At 42.2% G+C, this 13,335-nt stretch overlaps 1 protein-coding gene across 2 annotated transcripts in view; it reads left to right on the plus strand.

Annotated features, from left to right (window-relative positions):
- EGFL6 (EGF like domain multiple 6) overlaps positions 1–4,031 on the plus strand; it is a 64,054-nt gene extending 60,023 nt beyond the window's left edge. For both annotated transcript variants that reach the window (XM_528894.5, XM_009438772.2), the window contains exon 12: positions 3,442–4,031. In XM_528894.5, the coding sequence (XP_528894.1) occupies positions 3,442–3,552 (111 nt within the window). In that variant the 3' untranslated portion in view covers positions 3,553–4,031. The remainder of the gene's footprint in view (positions 1–3,441) is intronic.
- Positions 4,032–13,335: the final 9,304 nt, after the last annotated feature.

Below are 13,335 nucleotides of genomic sequence, written 5' to 3' on the forward strand. Positions count from 1 at the left end.
GGGGGATATTGAAGGGTAAGGAAGCTGACTAATCCAGACTAAAGAATATATTCCAGTTTAGCAATGTCATATTGGCTGTGGACATTTGTAACATATGTGACTCTTGCTGCATAAACTTGGGCATACAAGATAAGTCACATTGCTTTCTCGAAATCAAACTATTTCTGAATCCAAAGCCCCATCCCATTAGGCTGGGGGGGAAATTTAATCTTGGCTATTTCCTCATTCAGGGTTGGAATAGGGGCCCCCTCCCTAGGGTAGCCTGTGCTTTTGAAAGGCTAAAAATGGTCCAGACATTAAGAAGGGGGCAACACATCTTTACTTCATCATGGGGGCCATGGATACCCATATCTTCTGCACCTACGTGGCCCTTGAAGTCACTCATCTCTTCAACTTCCATGCCAGGCCCAGACACAGAAACCTTTACTGGGGTTGGAATCTTGTTGCTGAGAATCTAGCCTCAATAGGAACATCAGGCAACCATTTTCTGCCCAGGGCTCTGCCAGGGAGATGCAGTGGTACAGCATCCTAGTCCTGGAGAATCTCATGGCTCCCCTCACCACTTCTCCTTTTAACCTTCTAACTTCAGCCACAGTCTCAGAAAGTTAAGCTTGTGGGTAACAAACGTCAGGAAAGGGACCATCTTCCAGAAAAGTCTGCTTTTGATTGTTATATCCCAAATCTCCTTGATAAAAAAGAACATTAAAATCCTGCCTAATTTTGGGGGGGATAGAGGAGGTAAAAATATAGTGAAAAACACAAAATTAGTATGTCAATTAATTATCCGGACATTTATTTCTAGTTATCCAGTGGTTATCAGTCAGGGGTCTTAGTGTTGGAAAAGCCACCATATGCCAAGATGTAGACATAGCCACCCTCATTATCCCACCCATTGCAGCTGCTGTGAGGGGTCTGCTGTTTGGCTCACCCCTACTTTTTAAAAAAAGTTCCTTTGGGTGCAAAAGGAACATCTTTCTGAAAGCAGTTCCCTCCTGAGACTAGAGGAAAAAGAAACTTCTATACCCAGTTGTGCTATCACTGGCTGCTTAGTAATAACTTGTTTCCAATAGTTCTCAAGAAAATGCACTCAGATTGAGAGCAAAAGAGAGCAGCCCAGGTACTGAGCAGTCATAGACCCTTGTCATCTCCATTTGTTCCCTGAGGTTTCTCCTCTTTGGAGAGCCAGAGAAAACTGGCTATGGTGATGACAGCAAGCCTAAAGTTGCTTCATTTCTGAAGACTATTCTGTGATTCTTTATTAAGCAAAAAAGAGATGGTGCTGGGGATAGTGAATAATTGCATGATGGCATTGTTGTGAGCATGATTCTTAAAGGGTCTTTCTTTAAAATGCCAATTTATACAAGTTTGAATTTATATAAGTTTGAGCTTAAAAAGTTTAGAAATGACAAAAGGAAATTACTTTTTTGAAAATAAGAAAAGATTCATAATCATACTACAGTAACATGAGTGCTTTTATATTTCACATTTTACTTTGCACATGAATGTATATTTTTATTTATCTGTAACTGCAGTATACGTAGGCTATTGTTGAATTTCATTTTGATAGGCTATATGTGCATGTTATTTTAAAGAATACCATGTTCCAAATGAAATATTCTTTTCCCTCTATGTTTGTTCCAGGGTAACTTTAGTCATCTTTGAATCAGGATCATTTTGTTGTCCTCTAAATCTGCTTATTTCGGATATTGAAGATTGTAGAAACCCTCTAGGCCTAGTCTGCTCTTTATGGGAGGCATGGGAGACATACTTCTCTTTAGAGTGAATGTTACTGGATAGGTGCTCCATAAATTGTAGCTATTATTATTTTCATAATTATTGAATTTAACAAATATTTCTAGTGTTTTATCTGATTATAAAATTAACATGAACTATTTTTTTTTAAAAAATTACAATATTGAAGAAACATTCATTCAGGCCGGGCGCAGTGGCTCATGCCTGTAATTCCAGCACTTTGGGAGGCCTAGGTGGGTGGATCACTTGGGGCCAGGAATTCGAGACTAGCTTGGCCAACATGGTGAAACCCTGTACTAAAAATTTAAAAAATTTAAAAAATTAGCTGGGCGTGGTGGCACATGTCTGTAATCCCAGCTACTCAGAGGCTGAGGCACAAGAATCACTTGAGCCTGGAAGGCAGAGGTTGCAGTGAGCTGAGATTGTGCCACTGCATTCCAGCCTGGGTGACAGAGCAAGACTCCGTCTCACAAAAAATAAATATAAATATAAATAAATAAAACAAAACCTTCATTCAGCAAATATTGATTTTAATTATATTTATTTGAAAACATGTTTGGATAAATGAATGAATATAAAATAGTCACTGTATATCCTTAATTTTGTTAAATGAGTCCCCTGTCATTTTGTGTCCAATTTGAAGATAATTTTTTTAGTATTCATCCTCTGTTCTCTCTATATAGAAATTTCTAAACTATAAAGAAGTTTGTTTCTCTTTTGATTACTAATAAATTTATTAGACAAAAGTGATTATAGCATATTATGAAATATTTTCAACACATGAAAACAACATTCCAGATAATCTCCAAATACATTAACCAATATTTTAAGAAAAATAATTAGGCCGGGCACGGTGGCTCACGCCTGTAATCCCAGCAACAGAGTGAGACTCCGTCTCAAAAAAAAAAAAAGAAAAATAATTACACTCTTATAAACTACCAAAATCTAAATATATCTTTGACTATATAGTTTTGTTTTTTGGTTTTTTTTTTTTTTTTTTTTTTTTTTGAGGCAGAGTCTCACTCTGTCGCCCAGGCTGGAGTGCAGTGACGTGATCTCGGCTCACTGCAAGCTCCGCCTCCCGGGTTCACGCCATTCTCCTGCCTCAGCCTCCGAAGTAGCTGGGACTACAGGCGCCCGCCACTACAGGCGCCCGCCACCACGCCCGGCTAATTTGTTTGTATTTTTAGTAGAGACGGGGTTTCACTGTGTGTTAGCCAGGATGATCTTGATCTCCTGACCTCGTGATCCACCCGCCTCGGCCTCCCAAAGTGCTGGGATTACAGGTGTGAGCCACCGTGCCCGGCCTTGACTATATAGTTTTTTATTAGATGTTCAAGGGGAATATCAAATTTCTTCTCACTTGGTTTTTGTAAAGAAAACCATATTTTATTTTTTGTTTTGCTTTTCTTTAAATGTGAATTCCAAAATTTCCTTTTAAATCTTATTCTTCTCAGCTTTATGGCGTTTTTCAGAATCTATGTGGGCTTTGCTATGACCTTGTTTTCACCAAATGTAGTTCTCTCAGCGCAGACACCTGGCATCCAAAAAATAATCTATTACAGTATATTCAATGTCGAAGCCGGTTTCTATGAAATAGGGACACGAGTTAATAGCTATTAAATAGCTTGATTATATCATTGTTTTGAACAGTTTGGAGTAATTTTTTTATTCTCTCTCCATTATTAGATCATTTTTGAAGCAGAACGTGGCAAGGGCAAAACCGGCGAAATCGCAGTGGATGGCGTCTTGCTTGTTTCAGGCTTATGTCCAGATAGCCTTTTATCTGTGGATGACTGAATGTTACTATCTTTATATTTGACTTTGTATGTCAGTTCCCTGGTTTTTTTGATATTGCATCATAGGACCTCTGGCATTTTAGAATTACTAGCTGAAAAATTGTAATGTACCAACAGAAATATTATTGTAAGATGCCTTTCTTGTATAAGATATGCCAATATTTGCTTTAAATATCGTATCACTGTATCTTCTCAGTCATTTCTGAATCTTTCCACATTATATTATAAAATATGGAAATGTCAGTTTATCTCCCCTCCTCAGTATATCTGATTTGTATAAGTAAGTTGATGAGCTTCTCTCTACAACATTTCTAGAAAATAGAAAAAAAGCACAGAGAAATGTTTAACTGTTTGACTCTTATGATACTTCTTGGAAACTATGACATCAAAGATAGACTTTTGCCTAAGTGGCTTAGCTGGGTCTTTCATAGCCAAACTTGTATATTTAAATTCTTTGTAATAATAATATCAAAATCATCATCTTGTGTCATGGTTTAATTTTTCTAGGTAAGAAAATATGTTCTTGATTCTGTGTTTACTTATGTAAATGATTATTTGCTTTTCTGAAAAATGTAGTTTTTATCTTTTCACTATTACTTCATATTCTTTAAAGGTACTTTCTATTATGGGAAAATATGACTGCTTTATTAGGCCTTATAACTGCAAAGCAGATTCACATATATTGGGGTTTTGTTTGTTTTTTATTTTTTAGAAATGAGGTCTTGCTATGTTGCCCATGTTGGTCTTGAACTCCTGGCCTCAAGCGATCCTCCCATCTTAGCTTCCCAAAGTGCTGGGATTACATGAGTGAGCCGCCGCACCCAGCCAGCATATATTGTTGAGCTCAAAGCCTCAGAGGACTACCTAAAACTAAATGAGCAGGTAGCAGGACTCAAAGAAACATGGATGACTTCTTTGTCTTACTCTTTTCTTCCAAATTCAGGAAGAGCTTTGTGTAGGAATCTTGAGTGTATTCCTTGAGGACGGTTTTATATTATGTTTAAGATTCTGGGTTAGAAACAGGTCTAAGACACCCTCCAAACAGAAGGTTCTCCAGATATTTGCTCTCTGTTACCTAAAGCAATTAAGGCATTGAACCATGGTAGGAAAAAAAGAGAGGTGATCCACTTACTAATCTTTAAAATTTAATTTTAATACAAAATTAAAACCCCACTCTTGAAGGTTTTTAAATACTTAAACCCTAAGTAATTCTTCTTCAACAATGTTCTCTTTAATACAACCAACACACACAACCTTTTAAGATGGGGTGGGGACCACATTGTTTATCCCTAGTGTGAGAGAATCTGGGCATACAAAATCTATATAGGACTGTAACTGTATCTGTTAGGATAACTGCTAGTTATGGAAACCACAAAAATAGTGTTTCTGGTGAGACCAGATGAAAAACTGCCCAGCTAAGGCAAATCAGCCCACAGAATCCTAAGAGATAATAAAAATGGTTATTTTAAGCCACAAAATTCTGGGGTAGTTTGCTACACAACAAAAGTTAACTGATATAGGTGATTTCTGATATTGTGGTAGAACTTGAAGAAGACCCCCTGTCTCTTCCATGACCAAGGACATTTGAGAGCACAATGTGGCTTAGAAGAAAGGACAATGGGGCCGGGTATGGTGGCTCAAACCTGTAATCCCAGCAACTCCCTTTGGGAGGAGGAGGTAGGTGGATCTCTTGAGCCGAGGAGTTCAAGACCAGCCTGGGCAACAGGACAAAACCCCATCTCTACAAAAACTACACAAATTAACAGGGCATGGTGGTTTGCACCTGTAGTCCTAGCTACCCAGGAGGCTAAAGTGGGAGGATCACCTGAGCCTGGGAGGTTGAGGCTGCAGTGAGCTGTGATCACACCAGTGCACTCCAGCCTGGGCCACAGCGTGATACCCTGTCTCAAAAAGAAAAAAAAAAAGAAAGGACAATGGAGGGGAGAACTTACAATGAAAGGCAGTGCCCGAGTGATTTAGGTTAAAGGAAGAAACGTTAAACCAGAAATGAAATAAGGAGACCTGGGAACTCTGCTACATATGGATAGAAAATCAGTGCACAAAGCTCAGTTAAGTTTCATGTTTCTCTAAAGTCTGCAGCAGAGACCGTGGTTGCCTACACAATATCCATTCTCATCTTTTTCCTTACCAGTATGACCACATATAAATAGATTTTTAGCAGGGGGAGGTAGGCAATGTGATCAACTAATAGACTGCATTTCCCAGCCTCTCTTACAGATGGGGAGGCCCCTGAGATGGAAGCTGAAGTCATTCTTGGGGCTTTCAGGAAGGATCATTAAAGGGGGCTTCCAGCTGGCAGACCCCTCTTTTGGCATTTCCCTTCCTCCTTCCTGCTTGCAATGTGGCTGTAAAGGCAGAAGGTCCATGAACCACTTTGTGATCAAGAGGGCAAGGCCCTCACCTTGTGAAGTACATAACTGGAGGAAGCCTGGGTCCCTGATGATTTTGTGAAGTCTCTACCCCTATCCCAGACTAGTCACTGCTGGACATTTTCTTAAGTAAGAGAAAAGCCCTCTGTTGGCCTATCTAGGATTTCAAACAGCACAATGCAGACCCAAGTGATCACTCTCCTGGGAGAGTCTTATGGACTAACTTCTTAGATCCTTAAATAGCAACATATTGTTTTGAATTCCAGTCAATAGCCTATGGTATCAGCTCTAGCCTGCACCAGCACTAAACCATACTTAGATTCCTTTGCAGAACTTAAGTCAGCTAGTTCAGCCATGACTTCCGTATCTGTTGCCCCTGGCTACCACCCAACATGCAAACTCTCCCTCTTCTCACCCATCATCTCCCCCTCTCTCATCCCCACTCTGTTATGGGCCCACTCTACTTGGCACTTCTCCCCACTATTTCTACCCCCATCACACATGATCCATTGTCTGGTAAACAAATCCCCCTCCATCTTAATTCATGCTTAAAGGGCTCTTCCTGCATTTCTCAAGCTTAGCTGAAACTGAGCTCTCTCCCAGGGACACCTCTCCCCCTGCAGCCTTATCAAATGAAAACCACTCATCTTCCCACATTCCACACATGGCAGGGTCTAAAGTTGAGGGTGGCATTCTCCTTACTCCACTCTTATTCACCACCTCTTATTTCTGTAATGTGAAAGCTGCTGTTCTTTGGAGATGCAGTTAAGTAGTACTACAGCCTTCTGTCCTGGCTAGCCATTGTCATTGACCAGCATGGCGATATCCATGCAAATACCAATCCAGGATCCTAGCCTCAGAGTCCTTTGACCTCATCTATCCCAGTTACCATCACCTCCTCCTCAGTCACTGCACCATGGCCACCCCTTGGACTTGATCATTGCCTCTGAACTCTTGAACTCCAACATCCCACTCTCTGGTCTCTCTGGCTTCCTCCTCATCCTACTCCCCCTACACTTACTCTTTGGCCTTTTTGAGACCTCCATTCCCTTGACAGCTCCATTTTCTTCCTATCTCTTGGCCTCCTCTTGGCTTGACTTTCCTCTCTAATAAAACATAGCCTAGACTCTGAGGCCCATCATCTCTTCAAAGACACTCTTGTCAATGCCCCTCAAGTCCCAGGCTCGTGTGTCTTCCACTGCCACCAGGAAGAGCCCTCAATCAACCCAACTGCCTTCTTTTCTCCATCGTGTCTCCAGGCTGCTAAGCATGGTTAGAGAAAGTTATACAACTGTGCAGGCTGAGCCTTCAACAAAACCATGATCTTCAACCTTCCACAAACCTGTAGTGCTGCCCACATTATTTACCACTGAGCAGTGCTTGGCTGTTTGCTTGTACACACTAAGTAACATTCACCAGGATGTCCCTATGGGGGGAACCTACCCCCAGTATTTCAACATAGGTTCTATTTTCCCTAAGTGTCGGTCTGAGAAATAAAGAGAGAGTACAAAGAGAGGAATTTTACAGCTGGGCCTCTGGGGGTGACATCACATATCGGTAGGACCATGATGCCCACCTGAGCCACAAAACCAGCAAGTTTTTATTAAAGATTTCAAAAGGGGAGGGGGTGTATGAACAGGGATCAGGTCACAAAGATCACGTGCTTCAAAGGGCAAAAGGGAGAAGAAACATCACATGCTTCTGAGGTAACAGGGCAAGGACAAAAGCAAAGATCACAAGGCAAAGGGCAAAATTAGAATTACTGATAAGGGTCTATGTTCAGCTGTGCACGTATTGCCTTGATAAACATCTTAAACAACAGAAAACAGGGTTTGAGAGCAGAGAACCAGTCTGACCTCAAATTTACCATGGCGGGATTTTTTTTCCCCACCCTAATAAGCCTGACGGTACTGCAGGAGACCAGGGCGTATTTCAGTCCTTATCTCAACCGCATAAGACAGACGCTCTCAGAGCGGCTGTTTATAGACCTCCCCCCAGGAATGCATTCCTTTCCCAAGGTCTTAATTATTAATATTCCTTGCTAGGAAAAGAATTCAGCGATATCTTCCCTACTTGCACGTCTGTTTATAGGCTCTCTGCAAGAAGAAAATTATGGCTCTATTCTGCCTGACCCCGCAGGCAGTCAGACTTTATGGTTGTCTTCCCTTGTTCCCTAAAAATCGCTGTTATTCTGTTCTTTTTCGAGGTGCACTGATTTCATATTGTTCAAACACACATGTTTTACAATCAGTTTGTACAATAGTGGTCCTGAGGTGATGTACATCCTCAGCTTACGAAGATAACAGGATTAAGAGATCAAAGTAAGACAGGTGTAAGAAATTATAAGAGTATTATTAGGGAAGTGATAAATGTCCATGAAATCTTCACAATTTATGTTCCTCTGCCGCGGCTCCAGCCAGTCCCTCTGTTCAGGGTCCCTGACTTCCTGCACCATGTCCTCACATCCTACAGCCCCATAAGTTAATATTAACTACTGAAATAACAATGACATGTCCCCCCATTTTTGCCTGCTAAGGCTGAATGTCATTCTGCCTAAAGCCCTGAGTTGAGGATTTTGAGATCACATTTGGGCCTTTATCACAGCAAGGATGGGTACTGAATGACACTGTTTGGAGGTCTCAAAGGCAAGGAGGTAGGCAACTGTCAGCAGATGTGACCTGTGTGGCATGATCCTCTCCCTATTCTACAGGCTGTGGCATGATCCTCTCCCTATTCTACAGGCTGTGTCACTCACTCCCTCTGAGGATATGAAACAAACTGGGAGAACAGGCCTGCCTGCAACAGGCTGGGTAGTCCTTGGCCTGTGAGGATCCTCTTCTAATAATTCACAAAGGGGTGGCTGTGTCCAGCCACATGACCAAGGAGAAGGGCTACTACTCCTTCTTCAAAACACTGCCTCCACTCTTCCCCAGACTGAAGGCTGACCCTAACCAAGGAAATGATCCAAAACTGTCCAGAATGGGGGGCCCTGGAGAGGGGTTGTACCTTTAGTTAGGTAACTCACTCCTAGAACAAAGAACCCTGAGCCGTGTTGCTATAACCTTAAGACTGGTCTCAGAACTTTGTCACATGTGAAAAACCTTCAAATGTCCCTCCATTATCTCTAAGAGCAAAGCAAGAAGATGACACTTGAGCACTGGCTCCGCATGTAGTTGTTGAGTATTCACTGTTTAAGAAAACAAGGAGACAAGTAGAAATTTGAGCACTTGCAGGATATCTGACAATATTAAGCAATACTTTTAGGTGGGATAATGGTACTGCAGTTATGCTTTTTTTAAAGAAAGAATTCTTCCCTTTAGAGAAACACACTGAACTACTTAAATGAAATTACATGAGATCTGGGATTTGCTTGGAAAACAATGGAGGGGAGAGGAGGGAGTCGATGAGGGTATCTAGAAGAAAAGATGATAAACATTTTTTTCTGGAATGAGGCATATAGTAAATATTTCAGGCTCTGTGGGCCAGACATCTCTGTCACCACAACTCAACTCTGCCACTATAGCACAAAAGCAGCCATAGGCAATATGTAAACGAATGGGAGTGGCTGCATTCTTTATAAAGTTAATTTTAAAGCCTGTAGCTGGCCAGACTGAGGCCAAATACTGTAGTTTGTTGACCTCTGGTCTAGAGGAAACAAGAAAAGCCATGAGTTGATAATTGACAAAACTGAGTGATGGGGGTCTCAGAATACTAATTGGTCTACTTTTTTGTATGTTTCAAATTCTCCACAGTAAAACATTAAAAAACAAACCAAGAAGGAAATAGACCATGTATTTTTAAGAAAGATTACCATCACAAATGCTTAAAATGAAACCATTTGGATTTTTTTTTTTTTTTTTTTTTTTTTTTTGAGACTGAGTTTCACTCTGTTGCCCAGGCTGGAGCGCAGTGGTGCAATCTGGGCTCACTGCAACCTCCACCTCCCAGGTTCAAGCAATTCTTGCGCTTCAGCCTCCCGAGTAGCTAGGACTACAGGTATGTGCCACCACACCCAGCTAATTTTTGTATTTTTAGCAGAGATGGGTTTTCACCATGTTGGCCAGGCTGGTCTTGAACTCCCGACCTCAGGTGATCTGTCTGCCTCAACCTCCCAAAGTGTTGGGATTACAGGCATGAGCCACTATGCCTGGCCACCATTTGGATCTTGAAGCATTAAACCTTCAGATGTATGGAAAATGTTCTCCTAGTAATCCCCTAGCAATTGGGAGAATCAATTTCCCACTGGCCTTCTCTAGGCCTTCCAAACCAAGACCAGGCCAGGAGTGATGGTTCCAGAGCTGGCATTGCTACCACAGCAGCACAATTATGGGCAGGCTCTGGGGCGGAGGCTCAGTATCTGTAAGATGTGTGGATCTATGGGAGGGTCACTTTAACTCTCCAACAAGACAGTGGCCTCCCTCCACTCCCCTGCCACACAGCAGAGTACAGTGGTTGAGAGCCAAGTAGTGAGAATCCCTGGGGAGGTTACCTACCCTCTCTCTGCCTCAGATTTTCCCAAATGAGGATGGCAACATGGAAGCCTACCCCAAACCAGGTAAAACCCCAAGGCACAAAATGTCATCAGGCCTGGACATGCTCACTGCTGTCATGGAGATGTCATCTACAGAGCTTCTCTTTCTCCCATTTTCAAGGGGAAAGCACCTGGCTTCTGAGGGTGCTGATTGAACTCCAGTGCACATTTCTCCCATGGGACATGCACAGATTTTTTTTTTCATTGTAATAGTTACTGCTGGGTTCCCCTCCTAAGTGGTTCCACCAATTCACAGGCCCACTAGCAGTGGGGTGAGAGTAGTATTCCCTTACCCTCTGCACACAGTTCATATTAGCAAACCATTGTAGTCAACCTCACTGGGGGCAGACACCGGCTCCTTGCTGATTACGGTGAGATGGGGCATCTTGGCAGGTCCACTGGCTGCCTATACTTCTGCTTTCGTGATCATGTCTTTTTATCCTTGAGTCACCACCAGTGTTCTGAAGCCCAGTCTTGGCTCTCCCTCACATCCTCTTTTCCTGACCCAACCTGTCAGGCCTCTGCCTCACCTGTGGGTCGCTTCAGATGTTCACCATCAGCTCTGGAGGCTGGGAAAAGCTTCCTTGTGGCTGGGGATATCTGTCCTGCCCCTCCCTTACAGACCTCAGGGGATTTCCACCCAGCGTGGAGGGTGTATGCTGTACCTCTTCTGCAAGATGGCAGCTGGGACTTGGATGACCCCTGTATCCCCACTGCTCAGGCACTTACTTGATGCCTCCCTAAGACAGCACTGGCTTCCAGCCTAGCCTGAGAAAGCCCGGTTTTTTTTGAGATGGAGTCTTGCTCTGTCGCCCAGGCTGGAGAGCAGTGGCGTGATCTCGGTTCACGGCAACCTCCACCTCCTGGGTTCAAGCAGCACTGTCTCAGCCTCCCAAGTAGCTGGGACTACAGGCACATGCCACAACAGCCGGCTAATTTTTGTATTTTTAGTAGAGATGGGGTTTCACCATATTGGTTAGGCTGGTCTCAAACTCCTGACCTCAGGCGATCCACCTGTCTCAACCTCCCAAAGTGCTGGGATTATAGGCATGAGCCACCGCGCCAGGCTGGGAGCCTGCATTTTTTTGTACTCTCTTTTTTACTTGAAAACACAGAATACTTGTGGGCTGGCTATGGAATGTTTTTTACCTGGAGATGTCTTCATAGGTCAGAACTGTGACCTAAGCCAAAAGAACAAAGCTGGAGGCATCATGCTACCTGACTTCAAACTATACTACAAGGCTACAGTAACCAAAATAGCATGGTACTGGTACCAAAACAGAGATATAGACCAATGGAACAGAACAGAGCCCTCAGAAATAATGCCGCATATCTACAACTATCTGATCTTTGACAAATCTGACAAAAACAAGAAATGGGGAAAGGATTCCCTATTTAGTAAATGGTGCTGGGAAAACTGGCTAGCCATATGTAGAAAGCTGAAACTGGATTCCTTCCTTACACCTTATACAAAAATTAATTCAAGATGGATTAAAGACTTAAATGTTAGACCTAAAACCATAAAAACCCTAGAAGAAAACCTAGGCAATACCATTCAGGACATAGGCATGGGCAAGGACTTCATGTCTAAAACACCAAAAGCAATGGCAACAAAAGACAAAATTGACAAATGGGATCTAATTAAACTAAAGAGCTTCTGCACAGCAAAAGAAACTGCCATCAGAGTGAACAGGCAACCTACAGAATGGGAGAAAATTTTTGCAATCTACTCATCTGACAAAGGGCTACTATCCAGAATCTACAATGAACTCAAACAAATTTACAAGAAACAAACAAACAACCCCATCAACAAGTGGGTGAAGGATATGAGCAGACACTACTCAAAAGAAGACATTTATGCAGCCAAAAGACACATGAAAAAATGCTCACCATCACTGGCCATCAGAGAAATGCAAATCAAAACTACAATGAGATACCATCTCACACCAGTTAGAATGGCGATCATTAAAAAGTCAGGAAACAACAGGTGCTGGAGAGGATGTGGAGAAATAGGAACATTTTTACACTGTTGGTGGGACTGTAAACTAGTTCAACCATTGTGGAAGTCAGTGTGGCGATTCCTCAGGGATCTAGAACTAGAAATACCATTAGACCCAGCCATCCCATTACTGGGTATATACCCAAAGGATTATAAATCATGCTGCTATAAAGACACATGCACACGTATGTTTATTGCGGCACTATTCACAATAGCAGAGACTTGGAACCAACCCAAATGTCCAACAATGATAGACTGGATTAAGGAAATGTGGCACATATACACCATGGAATACTATGCAGCCATAAAAAATGATGAGTTCATGTCCTTTGTAGGGACATGGATGAAGCTGGAAACCATCAATCTCAGCAAACTATTGTAAGGTCAAAAAACCAAACACCGCATATTCTCACTCATAGGTGGGAATTGAACAACGAGAACACTTGGACACAGGAAGGGGAACATCACACACAGGGGCCTGTCGTGGGGTGGGGGCAGGGGGGAGGGATAGCATTAGGAGATATACCTAATGTAAATGACGAGTTAATGGGTACAGCACACCAACATGGCACATGTATACATATGTAACAAACCTGCACATTGTGCACATGTACCCTAAAACTTAAAGTATAATTTAAAAAAAAGAAAAAAAAAGAAATAAAGACGTATATGAACTAGCCCATGGGCTTTAACATCAAAAAAAAAAAAAAAAAAAAAAAAGAACCGTGAAAAGGCTGATGTTTTACCTGAATTACAAGCTAGCAGGTTGTCCTGTCCTGGTTTCATAGATATTGGTAAAAAAAACACAGCTTGGCTGGGCATGGTGGCTCATGCCTGTAATCCCAGCACTTTGGGAGGCCGAGG

This window comes from Pan troglodytes, chromosome X, assembly GCF_028858775.2.
Source record: "Pan troglodytes isolate AG18354 chromosome X, NHGRI_mPanTro3-v2.0_pri, whole genome shotgun sequence".
Taxonomy (NCBI): Eukaryota; Metazoa; Chordata; class Mammalia; order Primates; family Hominidae; genus Pan; species Pan troglodytes.